General features: G+C 39.1%; 1 protein-coding gene across 2 annotated transcripts; it reads left to right on the forward strand.

Annotated features, from left to right (window-relative positions):
- Positions 1-682: 682 nt before the first annotated feature.
- LOC120112754 (DNA-damage-repair/toleration protein 111-like) lies at positions 683-13,281 on the forward strand. 2 transcript variants are annotated; one of them, XM_089927166.1, is made up of 3 exons: positions 683-824; positions 1,529-2,487; positions 12,500-13,281. In XM_089927166.1, exons 2-3 carry the CDS (start codon positions 1,606-1,608, stop codon positions 12,794-12,796), a joined length of 1,179 nt encoding a protein of 392 aa, XP_089783292.1. In that variant the 5' UTR covers positions 683-824; positions 1,529-1,605; the 3' UTR covers positions 12,797-13,281. The 2 variants fall into 2 exon arrangements, with proteins under 2 accessions (XP_089783292.1, XP_088566567.2); XM_088710441.2 differs by having other exon boundaries at positions 688-824; positions 1,578-2,487.
- The last annotated feature ends 10,854 nt before the right edge of the window (positions 13,282-24,135 follow it).

The raw sequence follows: 24,135 nt of genomic DNA on the forward strand, positions 1-24,135 counted from the left end.
AGATCGGATCATAAGTGACCCCGTCACAATCCAGTTTCTTGTTTGGGTTCTAATTTTAGATCCAAATCCCACCCATGGGTCGGATCGAGTCAGATCCATTGCTACAATTTTTGATCCAATGGATCATTTGGGTCGGATCAGGTCCATGTATAATGCAGACCCAATCCAAAAAATTTGAGTCCAATTTGGATCTGAGTCGGGTCCGATTTGAGCCCACGCAGACTTTCAAAAATTTTGCACGCTTACTTTAATTGCATAGAGTATGCAAATAACATATGGTAGATGATCCGAGCTAAAAAAAAATAGGGTTTGAGCTTGGCTTGTTTGTAAACAAAAAGCGAGCTTGATTGTGGGTGTATCTTTTACGTGAAAAGGATTTTCTTTCATGCGAAGGATCACCCATCGGTGGCTTTTAGATCCAAACAGGCCCATACATGACAGAGGTCGATCGCTTTGAGTTCCGTGCGGTGCGTGATCCAACGCGAATCATGCAAAGGATCGTGAATCCTTCTTTCGCGCGAAAGCAACTACCCGGATCCGTTGGCTCGTGAGAAGCTCATTGATAGCTCTAATCTAAAAGCAGGGAGTCAAGTGAGCCAAGAGCATCCGAAGGCTGGACCCGTCACGACACGAGGCTAGCCCGATCCGAACCGGCCCACTGCCGCCCGGCACATAAATTTCCCTTTCCGCGACGAAACCTCTCAGGCTAGCGCCCGGCCCTGCAGGTTCCTCTCAAAGCTCCACGCTGCGAGCCTTAGGAGCGAATTTTGGGGAACGCGGAGAGATTTCTTCACCGTTCCAACCCCCCTCTGCCGTGAAATCTGGTAGGTTGTTTCTCCAAATTTTCGACGAATCGCCTCTCTTATGCTCTCTACCCTTCGAAAGAATTTCTTCTCTTTGGGATTATGGCGTTTTTCGCGGTTTTTTGATTCGGATATGAGAATAATTTGGCTGATCAGTTTCAAGACTTCAGCTGTTCATTTTTTTTATGGTTTTTTCACTTCTTTTCAAAGATCGAGGTTTTTATTTAAACCCTAACTGGAGAACTGTTCTACTTGGATAGCCAGATCTTTTTCTGGGTTTTCGGGATTTTATGTTTCTCTTTTGGGTGCTAAACTGAATCTGGACCGTACAAATCTGCAATCAAATTGTTGTATATATTGTTCCTCTCACCAATTTTTGCTCCGTTTCTTTTTATCGAGTTCTCATTATTATGAAAATACGACATAGAAATCCATTTTCAATTTTCTGAAGATTTGCGTTGCCTCTGCGAATCTAGTGATATGTCATAGGAAGAACCCATTTGCTTCTGTCCCTATTATGGGTTCATCTCAGAAGTCCTTGCAAACCCTAGCTCAAGAAAACCATTTTTCTGTTGATCATATAAAAACCTGACTCCTATTTTTATTGTCAATATTAAATTTTGTTAGTAAGGAACAAAAGTTTTGAAAGAGACATTCTTTTTATTTTTTAGACTTAAATATAGATAATACGCGATTTGGCTAATTACTTGGTTCTCTATGCATAGAATCAGTATATTCAAGTTCTAATTGCAATCTTGAAAATTAACCACAAAGTAATTCCTGGAGAGAAAAAAACAAAGAAATGTTGGGTGGTCTATATGGAGATCTCCCTCCCCCTTCTTCAACACCTTCAGCTGATGAAGAGAAGAGCAGTAGTTCAGCTGTTTGGTCGAGTAGTACCAAAATGGCACCACCTACACTGCGGAAGCCATCTTCCATGTTTGCTCCCCCTCAGACTGTGTTGAAGAGCCAGCAATCCCAAAGCAAGGCTAAAAACTCGATCACACCCCAGATAAAAACCCCGAGTTCTTCAACCCCTCCACCAACATTGTCGGATAATGGCAAAAGCCCATCATTTCAACCGGCTCTTGTAGGGCTCACATCTACTGTGATTGAGGAGTATGATCCTGCTAGGCCAAATGATTACGAGGAGTACAGGATGGAGAAGAAGAGGCAGGCTATGGAAGCGGAGATGAAGAGGGAACTTGAGAGGAGGCGCCGGGAAGAGGAGGAGAGGGAAAGGGAGAGGGAACAAAGGGAACAGGAGGCTGCAGAGAGAGAGGAGAGAGATTATCAGTCTAGGTCTTCATCATTAAATATTTCTGGCGAAGAGGCATGGAAAAGGCGTGCTGCCATGAGTGGGATGGGTGGTGTTGGCCCAAGGTCACCTTCTCCACCACCAAATGGAGAGGGATTCAGCATTGGGAAGTCACGTTCAGCTGGGTTGGGTGTTGGTGCAGGTGGGCAGATGACTGCTGCCCAAAGGATGATGGCAAAGATGGGCTGGAAAAAAGGCCAGGGACTTGGGAAACGAGAGCAAGGTATTACCACTCCTTTGATGGCCAAGAAGACCGATAGACGAGCTGGGGTGATTGTGAATGCTAGTGAGACTAAAGGTGATAAGAAATTAAAGAGTGCGAATTTTACCAGCCCTCCAACTCGAGTCTTACTACTCCAAAACTTGGTAATTGAGCTTTTCTTCCTTTAATATGAATATATTTTGAATCATTCGATCATATCTCATATTTGGAGTATTTATGGCCAATTATTTTAAGATCATATTTGGTCTTTATTTGCAATATATTCCTTTCTGCAGTTAATTATGATTCTTTTGTCTGAATATTTGTAATAGGTTCCTTTTGAGTCAGAGATGAAACTAACTTAAAATTGTTTTGAAACTTCTGCATTCTTAATGTGATTGGGCAATGAACAGTAGGAACAACAGGCAAGTTACTGTGTTGTTTACAATAACAAACTCCAAATCAATAACCTGAAAATTCTATCCTTATAAGGAGCAGATTTTGACAACCGTCCATTACCATTATCGGAGCTTATATGTAATCTGTTGTCTTGCCATCTCTCCATGTTGATATTTGAACCCTATTTTGTTGTTTCTTCACATATGTTTATTACAAGATCCTTCAGTTTAAGCAGATTTCTATTTACTTCAATAAAGGATTAATATTAGTGCATTTAACAAGGTAATACTATTATGCTCATTGCACTGGTGCTCTTGTTGGTGGCTCTTTTAGTTGCTTGAATCAATATCTATTCATGGGTTAAAATATACAATTTGAATAAGACAATTTAGTTTCGTAATCTAAGCCAAGTAGCCAACAATGACAGCACTTTTTTGTCCAGTTTTGATGGGAACAAAGGAAAAACCATGCACATGCCTTTCAAAGAAAAGCACATTGGATACTATAATAGCAAGAAACGATTAGAATCAAAAATGAAAAATTATTTGTTGTTTTTCAACCAAGATTGTGTAGTACTATTAATGTTAATCTTTAATTATGCATGTGAGATAATACCATTTTATCATGCAAATTCGTTGACAACTAAAAAAAAATCTCATTTTTAGATATCATTTGCTCTCAGCTTGAGCCACATTAGCCACGATAACTGGGACCTTCTTTTGTTAGGAACAGTTAAAACGTAGCCGTTCGAAGAAACCCAATGCATTATTAGCAGTTGATGAAAATCACAAATTTTAGAACCAAGGTCCAAATATAAGCTGTAGGCTCGATGAAAGAATATCAGCCATTAATCCGATAATATCATTCTCAAATCCGTATCAGAATCAGCTTGTGAGACATAGGTTCCCAGTGTTCTAATCATACTTATGGAAGATATACTCCCTCACATTTTCATGCTGAACTCCAAATGAATGGTTGAAGGCATAATATTATTTCTGGCGATTTTTGCCGTGAAACTAAGCCACCGCCACTATACTACATCAATCTTTGTTTTTCTTATTTCAAGTGAAGATAAATGATTTGCAAGAACCATAATTCATGCTCTAATGCTAGTCAATAACAGATGTAGCACAATATCTTGGCCGAAAGAAAATCAAATACAAGCTATGGAGAGGACATTGTTATTTTTTACTCCATCAATAACTGGGATCAAATAAATATATTTCTCATGATTGAAACTAGATTGCTGACAATAATTAACATGTATGTGAAGCCATTCATGAAAAAAATGTACGTCAGCTTCCTAGTCTAAATGCAGTACAAGATTATTTTAGGGGAAAACCATGTAACTTATGCCCTCATGGAAAGTTATAATGGAATAAATTTATCACAGATTGTAGTGATTTGTGTGCTGGTCATGATGGACCAGAACATATTCTGCAACTACATATCACTGCGTGGCATGATGTGGTGCTATTGCATGCTAAGCACTTGCATGGCATAGTATAGAAAGTGCTTGTGCCAGTTTAACAAGGCATGGGTACTTTAATTCTTGATTTAAGAATATCATAATATAGAATTTGGATTGATAACGCTAAAAGATATCATGATCTTGACATTTGTTCAAAACATAAACCTTTCTAATATTTATGAATGGAGAGAAACTACATTAACATGTCAAGCTTTTGGACCCTTGAAGCAATTCAATTCAATGTGAGGATACAGTCAAACATTGACTTTACCATGAGAGAAAAATCTGTTCCTTGTTTTTAGGCATCGATGATGTTTGAGGACCAGCATGGGCATATGTTTAGCCTGATATTGGTCGTTTTAAGGACACCTTGAGTACTTAAGTATAGCCGAGGATCCTAATTATTAATTTTTGTCTAGCTTTTTTGGAGAGGTCCTTGGTTATTACAAATAGTAACATAACGGACCCGATCTACGACCCATATACGACTAGGAGACATTACAACATGGGCCCCTTTTGAGGTTGAGCATGAGCTCGTCATGGTATTTATGATTGGATTTATCTTTTGGCAAGGATGCTAGGGTGGGGGGAGTATGTAAGGGCCCATGCAAGTATGTGTTTAGTCCTATATGTGCTGGGAGTATCTTAGACATTTAAACAAGATCAAGGATCCCAAGTTATATCTTCTAGCTAACTTTTTGGCTGGGGTCCTAGGTCGTTACAAATTGTATCCAAGCCAACTCAGCTCGCAGCTCATATGTGACTAGGGGACTAATGTAGGCTTAGGACTCCATTTTATACATAGTTTATATTTTTTTTTTAATTTCTGTGTTTTCCATCCAAAGCCATGTTTAGGCTTGAATTTTCAGTCGAGTCATGTACAAGGACTGTCAAGCAAAAAGGGTCCACCTAGGTGTGATAGAAAGCCTAATCCAACCACAAACCATTACACTTAATTGCTTGAGCCTTGACCTTTCTTCAATGCCCACGACCATCACTCATCTCTAGGAACGGAGGATGATGGGTGAAAGTCTTGAAGATAGAATTGTGCATGTGAATGTATGGAAGAAGGGAAGAAGGAAGTTAGGAAAAAGAACAAAAAAAATTAATTTTTTTAAAAAAGTTACTGTTCATGGCACAGTAATAGGCTGTTGGACGGAAGATAAGGACGAGTGGAAGAAAGATAAGGGCTATTGGGAAAGTTGTTGGATAAGGATTAGTGGAGAGGTTATAGGAACCGTTTTGGAGAATTTTAGAAAATTGTTTAGCTGTTTTGGCGCTGATAAAAAGAAGGGACAACAACCATTAAAAAAAAAGAAGAAAACCTTGAAAGGTGAGTGCCACCGCAGGCGAAGCCCAAAAAAATTCTTTTTTTTCACCTTCATCCTACTTCTTGACCTATTTCTTCTTGAAGCCACCTTTTCGACCCGTCATCCTTTGTCTTGATGCTTTGGTGGAGCGCGGCCTGAAGATTATCATTGGATTGGAGGGACTAAACTCGCAGAGGTAATTATCTGACTAGTTTTAACACCATCTTTTACCCAACCCTCGTTTCTTCATCCATCAATCATTATCTCTACCCATCATCATTACCATCATTGTCATCTATCACATTCTTGGAACCCGAGTTTACTGGCAGTATTTTTTTTCATTGTTCTGTTGTAGTTATTTTCAATTTGTTGCACTAGTTATATTTCATTGATTAGGCTTCATTAATAAGATATCTATCATGTTCTTTTTTGTGTTCACATACCTTTGTGATGATCTTTTAGGATGAAGAGCATTTGCTGAAGTGTCTAATCAATCGCACCATAATTGACTATTATGAAATCAGTCTACACCTATAGTAGTCGATTATAGACTGCACCATGGGCACTATAAGGCAAGCCCTTTTATGACTGAAATATAGCCGATCGTGGTGATTGTGATATGACTTTTGTGATTACATCCTTCCCCTATCGAGGATGATGGAGCTTAAATGGGGGAAGATGTGAGGACTCATAAGAACGTGGTTAGTTTCTATACTGTTTGTGTGTTAAGGAGATCTTGGCTACTTAAACAACGCCAAGGACTCCAATTAATAACTTCTAGCTAGCTTAAGGTTTGACTCATTACAAATGATATTAGAGCGAGCCCGACATATGATCCATATGTGATTAGGGAACACTGCAACATGGGTCCTTTTGGACTGACCATGATCCGATTGTGGTGTTTTTGACTAGACCCTTTAGTGAGGATGCCAGAGCTTAAATTGAGGGGATTGTGTGAGGACTCATGCAAAGGTGGGTTTAGTCCCATATTGGTTGTATATATGGAAGATCTTAAGTGCTTAAACAGGGCTAAGGATCACAAGTTAATAACTTTTGGCTAGCCTTCTTGGTTGAGCATGGATTCCATAAAAACTTCGAAGTCAAGTATTGCTTGGACGAGAGTAGTAATAGGACGGTTGACCCCTAGGAAGTCCTTGTGTTGCACTTCTTTTGTGTGTGAGGACCCATGCAGGTGTGTGTTTAGTTCCATATTAGTTGTGTTCTAGGAAAGTCTTGGGCACTTGAATAGGACCAAGGATCCCAAATTACAATTTCTGACTAACATTTTTCGGTGAGGTCTTGGGTCATTACATGATGTATCAGCTCAAACAATGGTAAAGTCAAAGCATTGTGAAAGAAAAATGAAATACATACAGTTATTTCAAGGGAAAGTGTTGTAGCCCATTCGAAGTGCATTTTCAACATTGCAGTATGCTGATTTGGTGCTCCGATGGACAAATTGAGGTTTAAGGAAACAATCATCATTGCCTTACCCACAATTTAGCCAGCAAAATATTTTGTGTGACCTTCATGAATCCTTCTGTACAGTTTCTTATTTACGAGAGCTACATTTGTATCACTGTCAACTTTTAAAATTTCTTTCTTGCAAGTCACATCTATTGTTTTTGTGCAGTTTGTTGCAAACATATCTCATTTCTTATTGGGTGGCCCATATTTTATAGATCCTAGCTATACTTCTGCCATCTTATGAGTTCATTCATAACTTTGTCCTCAGTGCAACTTTGCTTCTTCATACTGCTTGTCTCTTACTTGTCCCCAAATAGTTTCTAGTTCTCATTCCCCTATGTTAGCCTTATGTTCTTGAACCCACTATATTACTCCATCTCTGTAGTTTATACTATACAATGTTGTTTCTTTGTTGTTTCTTGATTTATTTTCTTGATTAAAGGGCATTTGTCGGTCGTTGTGACTCTAATTTTGTAAGATAAGATCCCCTCCCTTTCTCTGAAATCTTTGTGAAGGTGGATAACTGCATTGTATCCTATTTCCATTATGTTTACAATCAACATTTTTTATATGTTTTTCCAGTCGTCGTGACTCTAATTTTGTAAGATAAGATCCCCTCCCTTTCTCTAAAATCTTTGTGAAGGTGGATAACTGCATTGTATCCTATTGCCATCATGTTTCCAATTAGCATTGTTTATTTGTTTTTCCAGTCGATTGCATTTTGTGTATTCCTTTTTCATTGTGCTGATTTTAGACTCTCACTGAAAGTCCCTATACAATGTAAGGCTCTTAATTAAGCATGCGTGTTTTTTTTTTCTTTATAGTTTATCTAATTAAATAAGATGTATCATATGAGAGTGGCTTACATGATTGATTGTTCTGAATATCATAATGAAGTTTAATTGTGAGGAGCTAAGAGATGTTGGGACCTTGCTCTTGGTATAGGCTACTGACCCAGGAATTCACGTGTTTAGTAACAGCTAGTTCTAGCACAACTCACTCAAGATCTTCTTCTTCTTCTTCTTCTTCTTCTTATTTCTGCAAACAGCTATATTCTTTGTCACCATTATTGTTTTTTAGATCTGATCAGCGTTATTATTGTTGCATTTCAGTTCTTCTCTATAGATTTGTAAATCCATTGTCACCACCATTGTTTCTAAATCTCTCATCGTAATCTAATTCATGTGTTCTTAAGTCTTTACCTCTTTCTTGACTAATACAAACTTAAAGTGACTTTATATGGTATCCTTCTTAAGTCGTCATGACACTAGTCTCTACCATCTTGGCTAGTTCCTTCTATTTCATCACCAACTATTGTTACTTCACTTCTTCTACCATGCCATTTCTGCATTTAACTTTTTCTAGTCTTTAGCTTTCTATTTCTGTTTATTGTTTACTTTTTTTCTTAGTTTTGTTTGTGTATGTGTAGGTGGGTGGGTGGGTGGGTGGGGGGGTGTGTGTGTGTGTGTGTGAGAGAGAGAGAGAGAGAGAGAGATAGAGAGGTAGTTGGGTTTGTTTTGAGATTTTACTATCTTTCACATGCCTCACTACATATAGAGGAGAAGGGGAGAGCTATAGCCTAAAGGTGGCTGTATTGCAGAGAAATAGGAAGGAGAGGGTCTTGAAGGGTCAGATGGCCTATTTAAGAGGATTTGAGCATCAGTCCAGGGGGAGTGGGGAAGGAAAAGAGAAAAAAGGGAAGAAAAGTGTAGTAAAGAGAGAAATTACGAATTAGGAGAAGCAGAAGAGAAGCGAAGGCGAATGCACAGAGAAGAGACAAAAGAAATGGACTAAGGAGCATAAGAGAAAGAAGGAAAAGGTCACCCACCCTATGGTAGCTCTTAGTGGCTCTATCTTGTCAACTAAAATAGGTGCTGTTCGATATTCTGTTTACCTTTTTTTCTTGCTGTGATGAGCTTCACCAGTTTTCGAGGCGATAAAGCTATATAGTTATGCGCTCGAAAAAAATCTGCAGATTTTAGATGATTTAGGGAGTTGCTGATTCTTGTCCCTGTATCACCCTTTCTACATCTCGTTTGTACTTCATAACTTTAACAGGCTTGAGGATCAACCTCTAAAATGTTAATGTTCTCTCGTTGACTTTCAACAGGATTGTCTGAAGATTTCCGATGTGAGAATAATTCTAAAATGCTTTTTACAAATCTAATCTTGGGCTATCTGTAGATCAGTTCAAAGGTCTACATATGCAAAAGTCCAAAAACTAGGCTAATTGCAGCAATAGGAAGGCTAGATGTAAATAAGGTAAGGGCAAGAATATAGATTTTTTTTTTCTTCCAGTAGTGGAAGGAAAATGGATTAAACTAAAATTGGTACTAAGCAATTTAGGAATTATACAATCGAATAAATATTAATCAAGCTCTCAAAGGGAAAGATTATACCTCACAAAGAATATTTTGAACCACTACTTCACTTTCTAGCGAAGAAAAAAATCAATATAGAGGCAGAATTAGCAAAAATGGATGCCAAAAATGCAATTAATGTGTCAAAATTAGTTAGGGACAGGCTTCGTCTGAAATGTTGATAATCGGGTGCTAATGCGATGTCACCGACTGGATGCTGACATGATCGGATTAAAGCTAAATGAGTCGAATTCGGGTCTGAATGTTAAATTGGGCAGCAGGTCTGATCAGGCCGAATTGAACCGAGATCTGCAACCTCTTTGATGCCCCAATAGTCCTGATTGCTTGTGAAGAGGGTGGTGGAGGCTTCTTTCGTGGTGACAAACGGTAGAGCTCGGTGGAGAGGAGATGGGGAGTTCGGTGGTGAGAGGGGAAATTAGCAAAGAGAGGTGGGAGATTGACAGTGGGCTGCCTTTTGGCACTCGAAGAGAAGGCGGCTGAAGGTTGACGGTGCTCGGAGATGGAGATGCCATGGAAAAGGGGAAGACCTCGACCTAGTCGGTGAAGGAAGGTCATAGATGGGATCATCTCGTAGTAGGGAGTGAGACGACGAGAGATCGGGGAGGGGGATCGCGTGGGCGTGGGCTTCTACTGCTAGAAACGACTACGAAGGGTTAGCCAGGACTCAAGATTGTGGCGGTAGGGGAGAGGAAGTTGTTGCTGTAGGAGCAAAGGGTGGCGAAGGAACGGGAGGTGAAGATTCAGCCATCGACCGCAATGGGGAGTGGCTTCGATATAGGATATCGTTGAGCTTGTGGTGGGCAGCCTCATGAATGTTCTCGTCTGATGGGCCGGCAAGCTCACGAAGGAGGACGACAGTGGGTTGAGAGCGAGAGGGCTCCGATGGTGGGCTGCCGGTGGTTGGGATGGAGATGGGGATTAAGGAAAACAGGGGATCAGTGAAAAAATAAGGCAACAATTTTTTTCCCTTTTTTTTCTTTTTTTTCTTTTTTGTTTTTTGGTGTTGATTCGGTGGAGCACATATCTCGAGGTGGTGTTGGAGCGTGGAACGGTAGATCTATGATTTGCAAAGGGTGGTGCATTGGGTTGCTGGGGCTGCAGTGATGGTGCAACGGAGATGTTATGATAGTGTTGGTGGTTCAAGCTTTTCTTTGATGCCAACTAATGCACGATAAGTTCGGGATGTAGGGAGAATAGGATGCTTTGATACCAAATTGATGCAGGATTGGAGGAGAGAGAAGAAGAAGAGGGGAGAGAAGAGAAGGAGAGAAAGAAGGCTGAGGGAGAGAAAAACTCAACATTCTGTATTTTCAAATCTCAATAATGCAAATTGTATTCACCTAAACTCTAATAAGAGTCCGTATAAAATAAAACATTGGAGTCCTCATAAAATTCTAATTCTAGACTACACAAAATTCTAATTCTAGAGTCCTCACAAGAATAAAATTTTCTAATTTTCAAATAAAATAAAATATTTTAATTTTTATATTTGCACCTAATAGAAGTACATCTTGATTTCTTTTTGGATGGTCTTCTGTCAACTAGGTTAGTGGTAGCCATTGCTGCCCTCCCACATGGCCCATCTGAGGCACAAATAGGGAAAGAAAATGAGAAAAGAAGTAGCGTTTAAGCAGGCTTGGTTTAGGAAGCCCCGGCAAATTAAGCACTAAGGCAGCTGCCTAGGTGACTAGATAGCCACCTTTAACAACACTGCGATGTTGAAAGTTCTAATAGGTTATACATATAATTGGAGTTGAATGTGACAAACAAGTAATGTTCCCTGTCTGTTATTGTCTTATCCTCAATTAAGAATGTTGTGGTCCAAATTAGCTAGCATATCTAGGGAGATGAGAGTCTCAATCATTATCATCAGTATTCACCCCGGGCCACCAAATCCCTTGCTAAATGATCATTGACTCAGTCATGCTGGGGACATCTACTTTTGACCATTTATTTTTATAAATTTCTTTCATCAATACCTTAATTAACTTATATCTTGACTCTTTTTTCTCTAGTTACAATCTGTTCTATCTGAATTTCCAGTTACATATTAAATATGTGCTAGATGGCTTATGGTATGAAACTAGCCAATCATGCATCATGAAACAAATCATTTTTTTTATTGCTTTTTTATTCCTAGGGTGCATCTTCCAATCAGTGCACTGGGCTGAAGTCTAATCCCCCTTAATTGCATATGTAGCGGTTAAAGTGCCTGCAATCTTTTTCATTGCTTGGACAATGTAGAAAGCACAACTTTTTCATTCAAGGGTTTGATAAAAGGCAAAACACCTGATCTGATTATTTGATCCTGGTCCAGTTACAAAGGCACCATATATCACATAGATTATTTTGTAAATATCGAAATATCCATTATTATACTTGTTGGTCTTCATTCCCAAGCATTCAATTAATGGATAGGTAACAGGCAGACAATACATAAACTATACCAGACTATATATTTTTTCACTTTTATGTGAATGCGGTCAATGATACAGAAATATATAAAGAAATATATAAAAAATATGTTCTCCACTTTCCATTGTTCCACAAGAAACTTCTGGAAGGATTCTGAATTACAGTGGCCTGTATGGGTGAAAGACTTACGAATATGAATTTATTATGCTTGTTGGACTTGAAACTTCATGGTAAAATGTTTTAAACAAGTAATATATTCTGTAATTTTATGGTAAGTGCTAGCTGCTTTTGCTCCCAAACTGCGTCTTCAAGACCATGTGGTGCCTGGTTTGAGGATTGCCATACATAAATGCATTAAAGCTAAAGAGTCGAGCTACTTGGCCTAATGTTTAAAGCTGTTGTTGTTGCAAAAACACTCACCATTGTCATTCATCTAACACATAAATCATTCATTAGAACTCTAAAGAAAATTTTGACCTGATGACAAATTCCCTAGTGATGAAGGTTACTATTTTCTGAAATTAAGTTACTAGAAGGGAAAAGATAGAAAAAACAAGAAGGAATTAACTTTTATTGTTATTATCTGGTTTCATATCTGCCAGTGAAAGCAATCAACAGCCTACCATAATCTTGAGATTGGTGCATCGCAAAAAAGTTAATAGTAAATAATAAAAAATAAAGAGTACAAATTACGGAGTTGCTATAACTTTTTTTTTTTGTTCTCATATTCCAGGTTGGGCCAGGAGAGGTGGATGATGAGCTTGAAGATGAGGTTGCTTCAGAATGTGCCAAATATGGTACTGTTACACGTGTCCTGATATTTGAGATTACTGAGCCAAACTTCCCAGAAGATGAAGCTGTCAGGATCTTTGTGCAGTTTGAGAGGTCGGAGGAAACAACCAAGGCATTAATTGATCTAGAAAGCCGATTCTTTGGTGGCAGGGTGGTGCATGCTTCATTCTATGATGAGGAGAGGTTTGGGAAGAATGAACTGGCTCCTGTTCCTGGAGAAATTCCTGGTTATCCTTGAAATGGATTGGGTGATGAACCTTGACCAATACAAAGAGTGAGGATACCATTATAATTAATTACCAATACCAGGAGTGAGGATTACCATTATAATTAATCATTGCATTTTGTTCAAAGCAGTACAAGTGTGAGGCAAGATCTTTGCGACAAGACTTGCAGCAATGCTCATCAGCAGTTCATATCGATCACTGTTGTTGCAGGTCAAAATCTTAATTCTATAATGTAACTAATCCTCAGAGTGCTTGTGTGTCCCCAATCAAGTCTCATGAACTTATGGAAGTACATGATGATTATGCTGATATTGTATTGGATGCATTAACAAGGCAGCTGATTATCTCACGGTATCTGTCAACATTGTAAGAATAACAGCTGGGCATCATTTGCTTGCGTTCTTCTTAAAGCTACTGATGTCTTATTCGAGCAAAGAAGTGGGTTATCTTCTGAAGTTCTTTTTGTGATCCTAATTATATAAATTTTTTGACATAATTCTCTCTCTTTCTGTGTGTGTGGCGTGCCCGTGCGTGCGTGTGCATGCTTGTGTGATTTGGATTTTGCAAAAGCTTGGCTTGTGAAAGTTTGGTTATGGCCGACAATTTGGTAGAACATCTCCAATTTCTTCTCCTTTTTTTTTCCTCAGTGCATTTTTTCTATTGCGTGAAGAAATCTCTAAAACCAGGAATAGCAAACTCCTACCACTACCTCCAAAAAACTACCATATTCTTCTCCTTTTGTTTTCCCTTCTTTCTATCCTTCTATCAGGCCTTACATGTATAACATTTGTGAAATGCAAGTCCATGATAACAAACAGGTAGATCCCGCAGTATCACCCAGCTAGTGCCAGAAATAAATAAATAAATGATGTTCAATCATGGGGTGGTGTGCGAGCGGAAGAGTTTTCTTAGAGTAGGAAAATGTATTTGAAAATGCTTGATATGTACGAATGTTTATGAAAGTTAGGAAGTTTGCAATTTTGATGCTCTCTTTCTGATTGGGGATTCTTGGAGAAGTGAAACCTCGGCAATGTTGTCTGAGGTGAAAATACATTTCTGTTTTTTCCTTGCGGACGGTGGTTGTGATCAAATATCTAGGATCTAATATTATCTGAATATTATCTTAGCCTTAGCTCTCAAGATCAAGGATCCAATAATATCTAGCCTCAGTTATCAGAAGCTAGAATATGTTAAAACAAGTTCTTCTCCAGTTGAATCACATCTATAGATTTGCCTTTATACTGGGGTCAAACTTTATGGAATATGAAAAAAGTACAAATATAGAACATCTAAACATTTTCATGTGCCTCCTTGATTTTGGGGATGAAGTTGCATAGACTATGAATTGGTTGACAAATGAATATGGTATGATGACTGCTGCTAAAGATAGTTGGTACGACCAAAGCACGGAGTGGGAAAGGTTGCTGGAGGGCTCGGTAGTTAGTGCTTGAGCTGTGCAGAATGGTAATGCATCCAAAACCATATCGGGAGGTTGAGGTCGTGCATAGGGTTCCTATTCGTTATCGAATTTGGCTGGAAACAACAAAAACGAAGAAGTTCTTTTGTGGGAAAGTGTCTGGTAGGAATCCTCCGATGCTTAGGTCAGAAAGACACTCAAAGAATAGTGGAGGTTTAGAGAACGTTAGCACGATGGTTTGTTAGAGCTCTAGAGCACTTATCTATAAGATCCTCCTGTGAGGGGATTGCATAAGCGAAGGCCAAACATCTGTAGTCGGAGAATTCAGGCACGTGGGTCAACCGTGTTTGGCAGACCACCGCATGTTCTGAGGATGATGCGCAGTCATTTTGCACCATATCATGCCATGCGTATTTCATAGGCATGGTTTGAGAAACTACCCATGATCGTGGTTGAGGTGTTGCCAATTGTGCAGGAATTTTGAGATTCAAAGGGTTGTTGGCATGCTTCTTAGGCTTGCCACGTCGCAGACCCTGATCGGCGGATTAGAGGCTTTATGGAGGGTCTAATTGGCCAGACTTCCACGTGAACTTTGATTGGTTTTGAGGTATATTACTTGCCCTCCGCTTTCAATACCAAGCTAGACTTGTTAGCTCAGGTGGCGGAAGTAGTTCTGTTGATAAGACCGACCAACCGAGGTAACCTATGAAGCCGAGCCAAGCAGCGGGTTCGTACCCTTGTGGCTGTATTTTCAGCTTTGGTGTGGAGATTTTCTCGATATTGAATTTATGAAAGGCATGATTGTCTTCGCTATTTCTGAAGCGCTGCCATTATGGAGGGAATATCTGCGCAACGATTAAACGTTTAGGGAACAGTGGTGATCTAGGGGATCATCTGAAAGAGAACGCTTGGGTGATGTGGCTAGGGTAGGTGAGCCGTTGTGCCATTAAGGAACATGTTGCATACCTGCATATTGTCCACCATTTCAGTGCTAATTGCGGTCGGCCATTGCCTTGAGGGGAGAGCATCCACCCAAGTATCTCTCATAACATACACACATTCTCGTCCCTAATCAGCCATCTTGTGTTGGCTATCACCATCAGAGCATGCGCACAGATCACCCTCTAGATGGAGTTGTTTTTGTTGAGGTCCACGGGCCATACTTAGCCCTCATTGCAACAAATTTGTACCTTAGTTAATTTAAGATATGATTAAATTGGCTTGGGTAAAGTATTAGCTGAGCCAGAATTGGGCCCAAAAAGGTAATGCGTCTATCTTTGAACCATAGTGCATGCCTAAAATGCCATATTGGATCCCCAGTGGGCATGGATCCGTGGGTCTTATCGACAGCGCCAGTCAAACTCCCCAAATGGGAAATAAGTCCTCAAATCTCCAATGAAAAGGACTTCTTCCTTCTTATTTAAATATATATTATTTTATCTATCTTATTATCCCAGCTTATAAGCCTTTTATTTTTCTTGAGAAATGGCTCAAAATTTTAGGAAATTAATCTTATCAAATAAATCATGAGTCAATGATGAGGATTGGATTCCAGTTAGAATATATCTCGTGCAAAATATTTAGCTTAGAATTTGCATTCCCATTCTTATGATTGTGGAGAAATGGAAAAGATGTTCTTAGATCCATATATCCTCACTTCATTGCTGGAGCTCTTTTGAACTAGGGGTACAAATAGGTCAGGTCAGACTGGGTCATAAGTGATCCCGACCCAACTCAGTTCCTTGTTGGGGTCTTAATGTTGGACCGAGACTCAACCTAATAGAAGATCGGATTGGATCCATGGCTAAAATTTCTGACCCAACAGGTTATTCGGGTCAGATCTGGCCCATGTATAAGCAGGTCGCAACCCAAAAAAAATAGGTCTGGATTGGATCTAAATCAGGACTGGGTTGGATCCATGTACTTGTCATTCATTGAACTTGATTTCTTTTGCAATGAGTGAAAATTACAGAAAGCAGATTATGCAGGACCATACTAAGGTCTAGGAGAGAGAGCGATGGAGATTTGCCGATTTGGGAATAGTCACAGACGGGTCGGGACTCGGGACGTAATAGGTTAGAGGAATAGGGAGTTAGAGACCTTTAAGTAGGGGTGGCAAAATATGACCGGACCCGCCAACCCGACCCGTGTTCGACCCGCCATAAACAGGCCTAGGTTTGGCCTAAACAGGTTTAGGTCGTAAACAGATTGACCCGTTTAATCTGTTTATTAATTGGGTCGGATACAGGTTTTAGATATCTGACCCATTTAACCCGTATAATCTTTTAATATATGGGCCTCATTGGGCCTAATTTTATCCCAAATAAAATAGATGGAGGCTAAGATCCAACGACTGGGAGGGGAGATGAGATCACCAGATGAAAACAGTGAGAAATCCCTAGAGCCCCCGGGTTCTTTCCCTCTTTCCCTCCTCCATCTCTCCCTCTCTTCCCTCGGCTACCAAGCCGCCGAAGCCCGAAGGTCTCCCTCCGGCCATCGCCCCTCCGTCGAAGACCGCAGCCGGCCATCGCCCCACCGGCTGTCGCCCCTCCGGCCGTCGCCCCTTTTCTTGGGAGTTCACCTCGGTCCTCTCAGATTCGGCGAACAAACGAGCCGAGGAGGTCGGTGAGGAGGGACTCGATGATGCCGAGGAGAAGCAGGAGATCCGGGGACGGCAAGCCTTCGATGATGCCGAGGAGGTCGATGAGGAGGGACTCGATGACGACGACAGCGCCACCGGTGTCAGGGTCGGAGGAGGAGGCCAAGGGTCGGAGGATTTCATCGAAATCCGGGGGTCGTCGGAGGAGCGGAGGAGGGAGTGGTGGCCGCGAAGGGAGATGCGAGGGTCGACCGTCGACGGCCCAGGGCTTGCCGCGGTTGGGGTCGTTGGACCTTCCGACTTCCAAGGCGGGGCTTTCGGGAGGGGGGCGGCCGCCGCCGCCGGCAGACGGAGGGGGAAGCGGATGAAGTGGAAAAGGCTCTTTACTCTTTGGGGCTGGAAGGGTGAGGACTGAGGAAGGTTATGGAGGAGACGGGTGAGGGAAGAACGGGGAGGGGAGGGGAGGGTGTTTAAAGTTTAAATAGGTCACGGGTGTTTAAACGGGTCACGAGTGTTTAAACAGGTCAAGATAAGATTCAAGAAGAAATTGTTTAAACTGACATGTTTATTAAACAGGTTAAATGGGTCGGATCGGGTTACCTGTTTAATAAACAAGTCGGGTTCGGGTTGTAATTTCTAACATGTTTAGGTTTATAATTTTTTGACCTGACCTGAATATGACCCGACCCATTTATGCCCGATCCGACCCGATTGCTATCCCTACCCTTGAGCACCTCTGTGGGCCCTAATAGTGTATCGGGTTCGAGTCGGGTCGGATCAGGTCATAGGGTAAAAACTTCAAAATTGTCCTAAAAATCAAATAGGGCAAGTTGGGTCGGGTCGGGTCTGAATTTAGTATACCCAGATCCGACCCAAAAAATAAAATAGGTCCAATCTTAGAACCCAACCCGACACCATGGGTCCTTTAAAATGGGTTAGATCGAGTCTAAACAGGTCGGGTCGGGGCAGGTGACAGGTCAATCCGACCTATTTACGGTCCTAATCCGAACCTTTAGCAGAAATGACCTAACTTTGGGCAGTAATGGTTCTTTATTCAAAGAGAAATTAGAGACTAAGAGTTGAGACCAATTCATGGTGTGCTACCACAACAATGTCTTGCAAGTTTTTTTTTTCCCTCTCTCTTTCATCCAAGGTTTCTTTTATAAGCAGGGTGGGCAAACTTAGTGTTCTCTGATGGAAACTATACTTTTTGTTTTATATTAAAAGCCCCTACTGAAATCTAGGTGAAAGCAGGACTCAAGCCCTTATCATTGGTACCTACTCTTTAATGACTTGCCAAAAACACTATTTGGCATCCGCAAGGGACCACATTATTTGTTTAACAAAATTAATATATATTTATATTTTAATCAATTATCATACATATAAAAAATCATTAAAAATAAAAAGAAAAAAAAAATTCAGCCTTTCATGTTATTATTTTTTCTCTAAAATGCTCATAAGACTATATTTTAAAAGATAAGACATTCTTAATAGAGACTATTAGGTGCCAAAAATATAAAAATAGCTGCAATTATGAATTTAACATCAGATACTCACATATATTTTTTTGGAAAAAAGAATAACGCATTTGAATTATTGGAGAGGCATTTATCTTAGACTCGTAATTAATTTCTATGAAAGGGAACTTGGAAGCTCCAAGGCCAACTATAATTGAGTAGTCTCGCATGAACCAAGCTAGGTGCCAAGTTGAGAATTAAGAAAGAGACATAAGCAAGTAGGCTTAGCATTTTGTTCTCACCACAAGGGTACAAAAAATAAGTTTTGTATGCTCGACTGGCGAAGAAAAGATATAATTAGCATCCCGCCAAGATTCCAACTTTAGTATACAACCTTTCAAATGTTGTAAGGAACCAATCCACAAAAAGCTTCTCTTGCAAAAGGGCACTCGATAAAATGCACGATTTATAATCAACATGGAACATGATGTGTGTGTGGGTGTTTGTGTGCGCATATAGTGTTTTGGAATGTATGATAACGACACGTGTGCTTTTTTACATGATATCCAATCGACTCTAAAGGAGATAAAATTTTCTTCTTGTTATATGCACAAGAGGCAGTCAGATAGATAAATGGCAATTTGCTCTTCTAGACTCTATTGGTATATGCTTAGATATCAAGAAAATTAGAATCAAAAATCATGTAATTAGTTGTCGATATGTTTTGGAACCCATCTTTGCCGATGTGGATATCTTGACCAATAGGAGTTCGTCGCATGGCATTCATTAAAAATGCCATAAAGATAGTTAAATCTTTTTCGCCATTTTGGCTTTGGCCTATTATCGTGTGTAGTTAAGCTGGCGTGCGTAATCGGTGGATGGTTATCGAACAATTAAGGTGCATGTCTGCCTTACTTTACATAGAACATGATGTGTGTGTGTGTGTTTGTGTGCACATATAGTGTTTTGGAATGTGTGATAACGATACATGTGCTTCTTTACATGATATCCAATCAACTCTAAAGGAGATAAAATTTTCTTTTTGTTATATGCACAAGAGGTGGGCAGACAGATAAATGGCAATTTGTTCTTCTAAACTCTACTGGTATATGCTTAGATATCAAGAAAATTAGAATCGAAATTCATATAATTAGGTGTCGATATGCTTTGGAACCGATCTTTGCCGATGTGGATATGCTGACCAATAGGAGTTCGTCGTGTAGCGTTCACTAAACATGCCATAAAGATAGTTAAATCTTTTCCACCATTTTGGTTTTAGCCTATGATCAGGTGCAGTTAAGCTAGCGCGTGTAATTGGCGGATGGTTATCGAGCAATTAACGTTCACGTTTGCTTTACTTTACATAGAACGTACCATGACATGTGCGTGTGTTTGTGTATGCATATAATGTCTTGGAATGTGTGATAACGATATTTGTGCTTCTTTACATGATATCCAATCAACTCTAAAGGAGATAAAATTTCCTTCTTGTTATATGCACAAGAGGCAGGCAGACAGATAAATGATAATTTGTTCTTCTAGACTCTACTGGTATATGCTTAGATATCAAGAAAATTAGAATCAAAATTCATATAATTAGTTGCCGATATGCCTTGAAACCGATCTTTACCGATGTGGATATGATTATCAATGGGAGTTCGTCGCGTTGCATTCATCAAAAATGCCATGAAGATAGTTAAATTTTTTCCGCCATTTTGGCTTGGCCTATGATCTTGAGCAATTAAGCTGGCGTGCATAATCGGTGGATGCTTATCGAGCAATTAAGGTGCACGTCTGTCTTACTTGGTAATGGACGCCAACCCTTGCCTATATATGTAGCACTCGAGGGGCATCCAAATACGCTTTCTTGTTGCTTTTGTTACAATTTATCTAATTTTCCACTCTCTCTTTTTTTTTACATTTTTCCACTCTCTCTTGAGTCTCTACTATTTTTCCAAAATCTTCGTATGACTTGGATATAGGAGGGTCGCTTGCCGGATAAACCTTGACAAGTAGACTTTCTTTTCTTATTTTAGATTGGACATCTAGCACCAACTTCTTTATCTGAGCACAATCACTGCCAATCATTCTCTCCAACTCACCATATTCTGCTTCGATTGATCTTGCTGATCCAACCAGCATCTCTGACCTCATCAGCACTAATCTCCAAGCACCTCATGGCCAGGCTGGATTTTGCGACAATAATTGTCAAGGGATCCTTTTCAACTGGAGAAAAAAGAAGGTATGGAAGAAGCCCCTGCTCTCTTTTCCATGAATATTCTTTCTAATACATATATACACTTGGATATCAAACTTTTTTGAGGGTTAGTGATGAGCTTCTCTATCTTCCTTCTAGTCTGCTAAGTATGAGAAGGATGTCTGACCCCACTTGCTTCCCTAAGGTATCCTTTGTTTTCCCACATAAATGTCACATATGTACGATTAAAAACATACCTTATCATAGTGTATTAATATATGTGTTTTTTCTTGCCCTTCTGCATGACAAGGATATACATTTCGTACCATGCTAATCTAGTTCTCTTTCTAAAGTCCTTTTCCAATTATTAGGGGTAGTAAGGGAATTGTACAATCAACTTTAGCCACACCCTAAAGCTAAGCCGGAGTAATATTTTCTTGAGATGACATCATCATTTGCCCAATAAACATAGCTAAAGCTTGATAAAATCTTGTCTATTTTTTGTACTCGTAGTTGTATATATACTCCCTGAGATTCATAACCATGTATCCGCCAGTACTCCGAGTTAGGAGTTAGCCACTGTTGTTCGTGGAGCTTGCTAGCTAGCTACTATTGACAGAGAAACAAAAATCAAAGATGGCCATCTCTATTCCTCCCCCTTCTCTCGCGATAGCCTTACTGCATGTTCTCATCTATCGTCCCGCTTCCATCATCTGATGTTACAGCTGTGCCCAATAAACCGCCATAACCAGACACTACAGATGAGATGTGTTCTTGTCTTTGGCCTTCACTTGAAATGTTAATCAAATGCACATGAACTGTTGCACTCCCCCTTATCTTCTCTCCAAACAGCAGAGATGAAGCCCCTGCAACTCAACTACTTGTAATTCAAGTTGTAGCTTGAGCTATAGTGTGGCTTCATCCATAGAGCTCCAAATAGCCTCTCAGTAGTTATGAGATATTGCTATATGATTGGAATTCAATCTCCATATAATCTCATGGAATATCATTATTATAAGATAGTAAACCACACACACACACACACACACACACACACATATATATATATATATATATATATATATATATATATATATATATATATATATATGCATGCATAGAAACTAATCACAATCAGGGCCCCTGTTTGAGCCAGAGTTGGAAGTGGACTCTGCCTTCTCCTAAAACTCCAGCAAGATAGGAGAGTCATGCCCGTTATTTAATCTCCCTACGATTCTTGTGAGGTAGCACCCCACACACTCTCTCTACTCTTCTTTTATCTCTCCCTCTCTTCTATTTTTTCTAGATTTTTTTCAACCATCCACCATCGTCACTGTGGCCGTAGCTGATCCTTGTCAGAGATGAGGTAAATGCCCATCCACTTTTTCAATTTTCTCTCTCCTTTGTTCTCCGTTGATGAAAAACACTGCTGCTGGTCTAGTTCCAGTGAGAACCCCTGTTTTGGTATCCATCAACTTTCCAACTATGAAAACCATTGCCACTGCAATTCTCCACCATCTCTCTTCTCCCATTATCTCTTCCTAGTAGAAGGCCCGACCCCTCCCTTGTTTCTCACCATCTCACCTACTCTATCTCCTCTCTCTCTTTCTCTCTTCCTCTCTTTCTCTCTCTTCTTCTCCCTTCCTTTCTTGCCTACTCTCCCACTCTCTCTCCTAGATCGGGTGGACCCTAGTAGAGGGTCCTTCCTCTATGATCTTAGTTGATCATAGTAAAGATATGCTAAACTGTACTGGTGGCCGCACAACGTGTCAGTCTCCATCCCGACCTTTGCCATTTACTAGCTAGGACTCCATAATCATTGATCTTTGTTGTATTACCCTTACTTTAATATGACCCTCGTTTCTTAATTTGGTTGGTTGGATTTACTGATTAGACCAATTTAGGCTACCAAACTCCGCAACATGAGTCGCTGGATGCTGCCACCTAGGCTGACGAACACCACCACCTAGCTACCGAACACTACCACCCGACCTACCCTATTAATTTTTCAACTCTTCCATCTATTTTTTAATAATAATCTAGATTTTTTTAATTATTGGACTTGATTCTGTATACAAATGCAATTGTTTGGACAAGTAGTATGACAAGGTAGTACTATACTATAGTCATTAAATCAAAATTTTAGAAACAAAAATTTTAGAATTTATTGGATTTACCTATGTACTCGCAAGATAAATAATAATCCATATTTCTTATATTTTTTAATTAAATAATATATTTTTTGATATCAAATAAATTATAAATCCATTGACATATGACTTATAAATTTTATGAAACGAAGTTCTAAATAGAAAATAAATTGAAATTTGGAAGTAATATTCTTATTATGGATTATCATGCATGTCAATTATAGATTTTATATGAAATATGCATATTTTAATTGGAATATGACTTAGACTATTTGGTAAAAATAACAATAATATGTTTTGGTTTTGGACTCTTAGTCAATTAAATAATATAGTTTTTGGCATCAAATGAATTATAAATCAATTTATGTATGACTTATGAATTTTATGAAGCAATGTTATGAATAGAAAATAACTTGAAATTTGGAAGTAATATTCTTATTATAGATAATCATGCATGTCAGTTATATATTTAATATGGAATACGCATATTTTAATTGGAATTTAACTTATATTATTTTGTAAAAAGAACATTAATACGTTTTGGATTTGAACTCTCAGTCTAGACTATGCTTTAATAACTTGTTAGTGAGGGTTATATGTTAGCACTTCAATATCTTGTCTTGAGAGGCTACGTATTGATACTTAGATATCTTGTTAGTGGAGGTTTTATATGCTGGGATTTCGATATCTTTCTATTAAGGATTATGCATCGATATTTTGATTATTTTCAAGCTTTTTTTTTGGGTTCGACTACATGTTATAAGTATAGTCATAATCGGAAAGGATGTTGAGCTGAATTACAATATTTTTAAATTATTTTCATGAATAAAAATATGAATACAAATATGATATTTTAAATTATTTTTATGAATATAAATTGAATATTTGAAGAAATTATGGATATTCTTATTTATATTATTTAACATATTAGTGTTGCTTATATAATTAATATTAATAAGAAAATATCTAATTTATTACTTGAATTACTTAGATAAGGTATTCATTATTTACCGGGCTATTGAGCTCATAATTTGGACTTTTCTCTCATAATATATTTGGATAATTAGATGTTGATGGAATACAACTATGAATATATGATTAGAAGCGAGAGCCAATCATACCATCGGAGCTTAGAATTAGCTTTCTTTCTTAGTTTATTATTGAAAACATGTTATACGCTCTTTATTTTGATTAGTGTTTGAAGAATAATTGGCATAAAACGTTTACAAGAAAACTTTAGATATCCCTTGTTAATTGGACTTATTAATTATTAGAATTTGGATTTAATTGCTTTGATTCTGCTGCAATATTATGTTATAATGGAAGCCTTCAATGTTTGTGTAACAACCCAGGACCTCACCCAAAATGGCTAGCCGGAAGGTACTATTTGGGTTCCTTGATCCTGTATAAATACCCGAGATCGCGAATAACCGATGTGGGACTAAACACATCGCCCGCACGGATCCTCACATACTCCCCCCGTTCAAGCCCTGACGTCCTCGTCAGGCTAAGGATTCAAATCCATTC

This window comes from Phoenix dactylifera, chromosome 14 (assembly GCF_051530095.1).
Source record: "Phoenix dactylifera cultivar Ajwa chromosome 14, Ajwa_hap1_PhDact_Kaust_v1.1, whole genome shotgun sequence".
NCBI lineage: Eukaryota > Viridiplantae > Streptophyta > Magnoliopsida > Arecales > Arecaceae > Phoenix > Phoenix dactylifera.

Coding starts and splice junctions, on each gene's coding strand:
- LOC120112754 (XM_089927166.1), top strand. CDS start 1,606: ATGTTGGGTGGTCTATATGGAGATCTCCCTCCCCCTTCTTCAACACCT. Junction 2,488..12,499: donor TCTTACTACTCCAAAACTTG/GTAATTGAGCTT, acceptor CTCATATTCCAG/GTTGGGCCAGGAGAGGTGGA.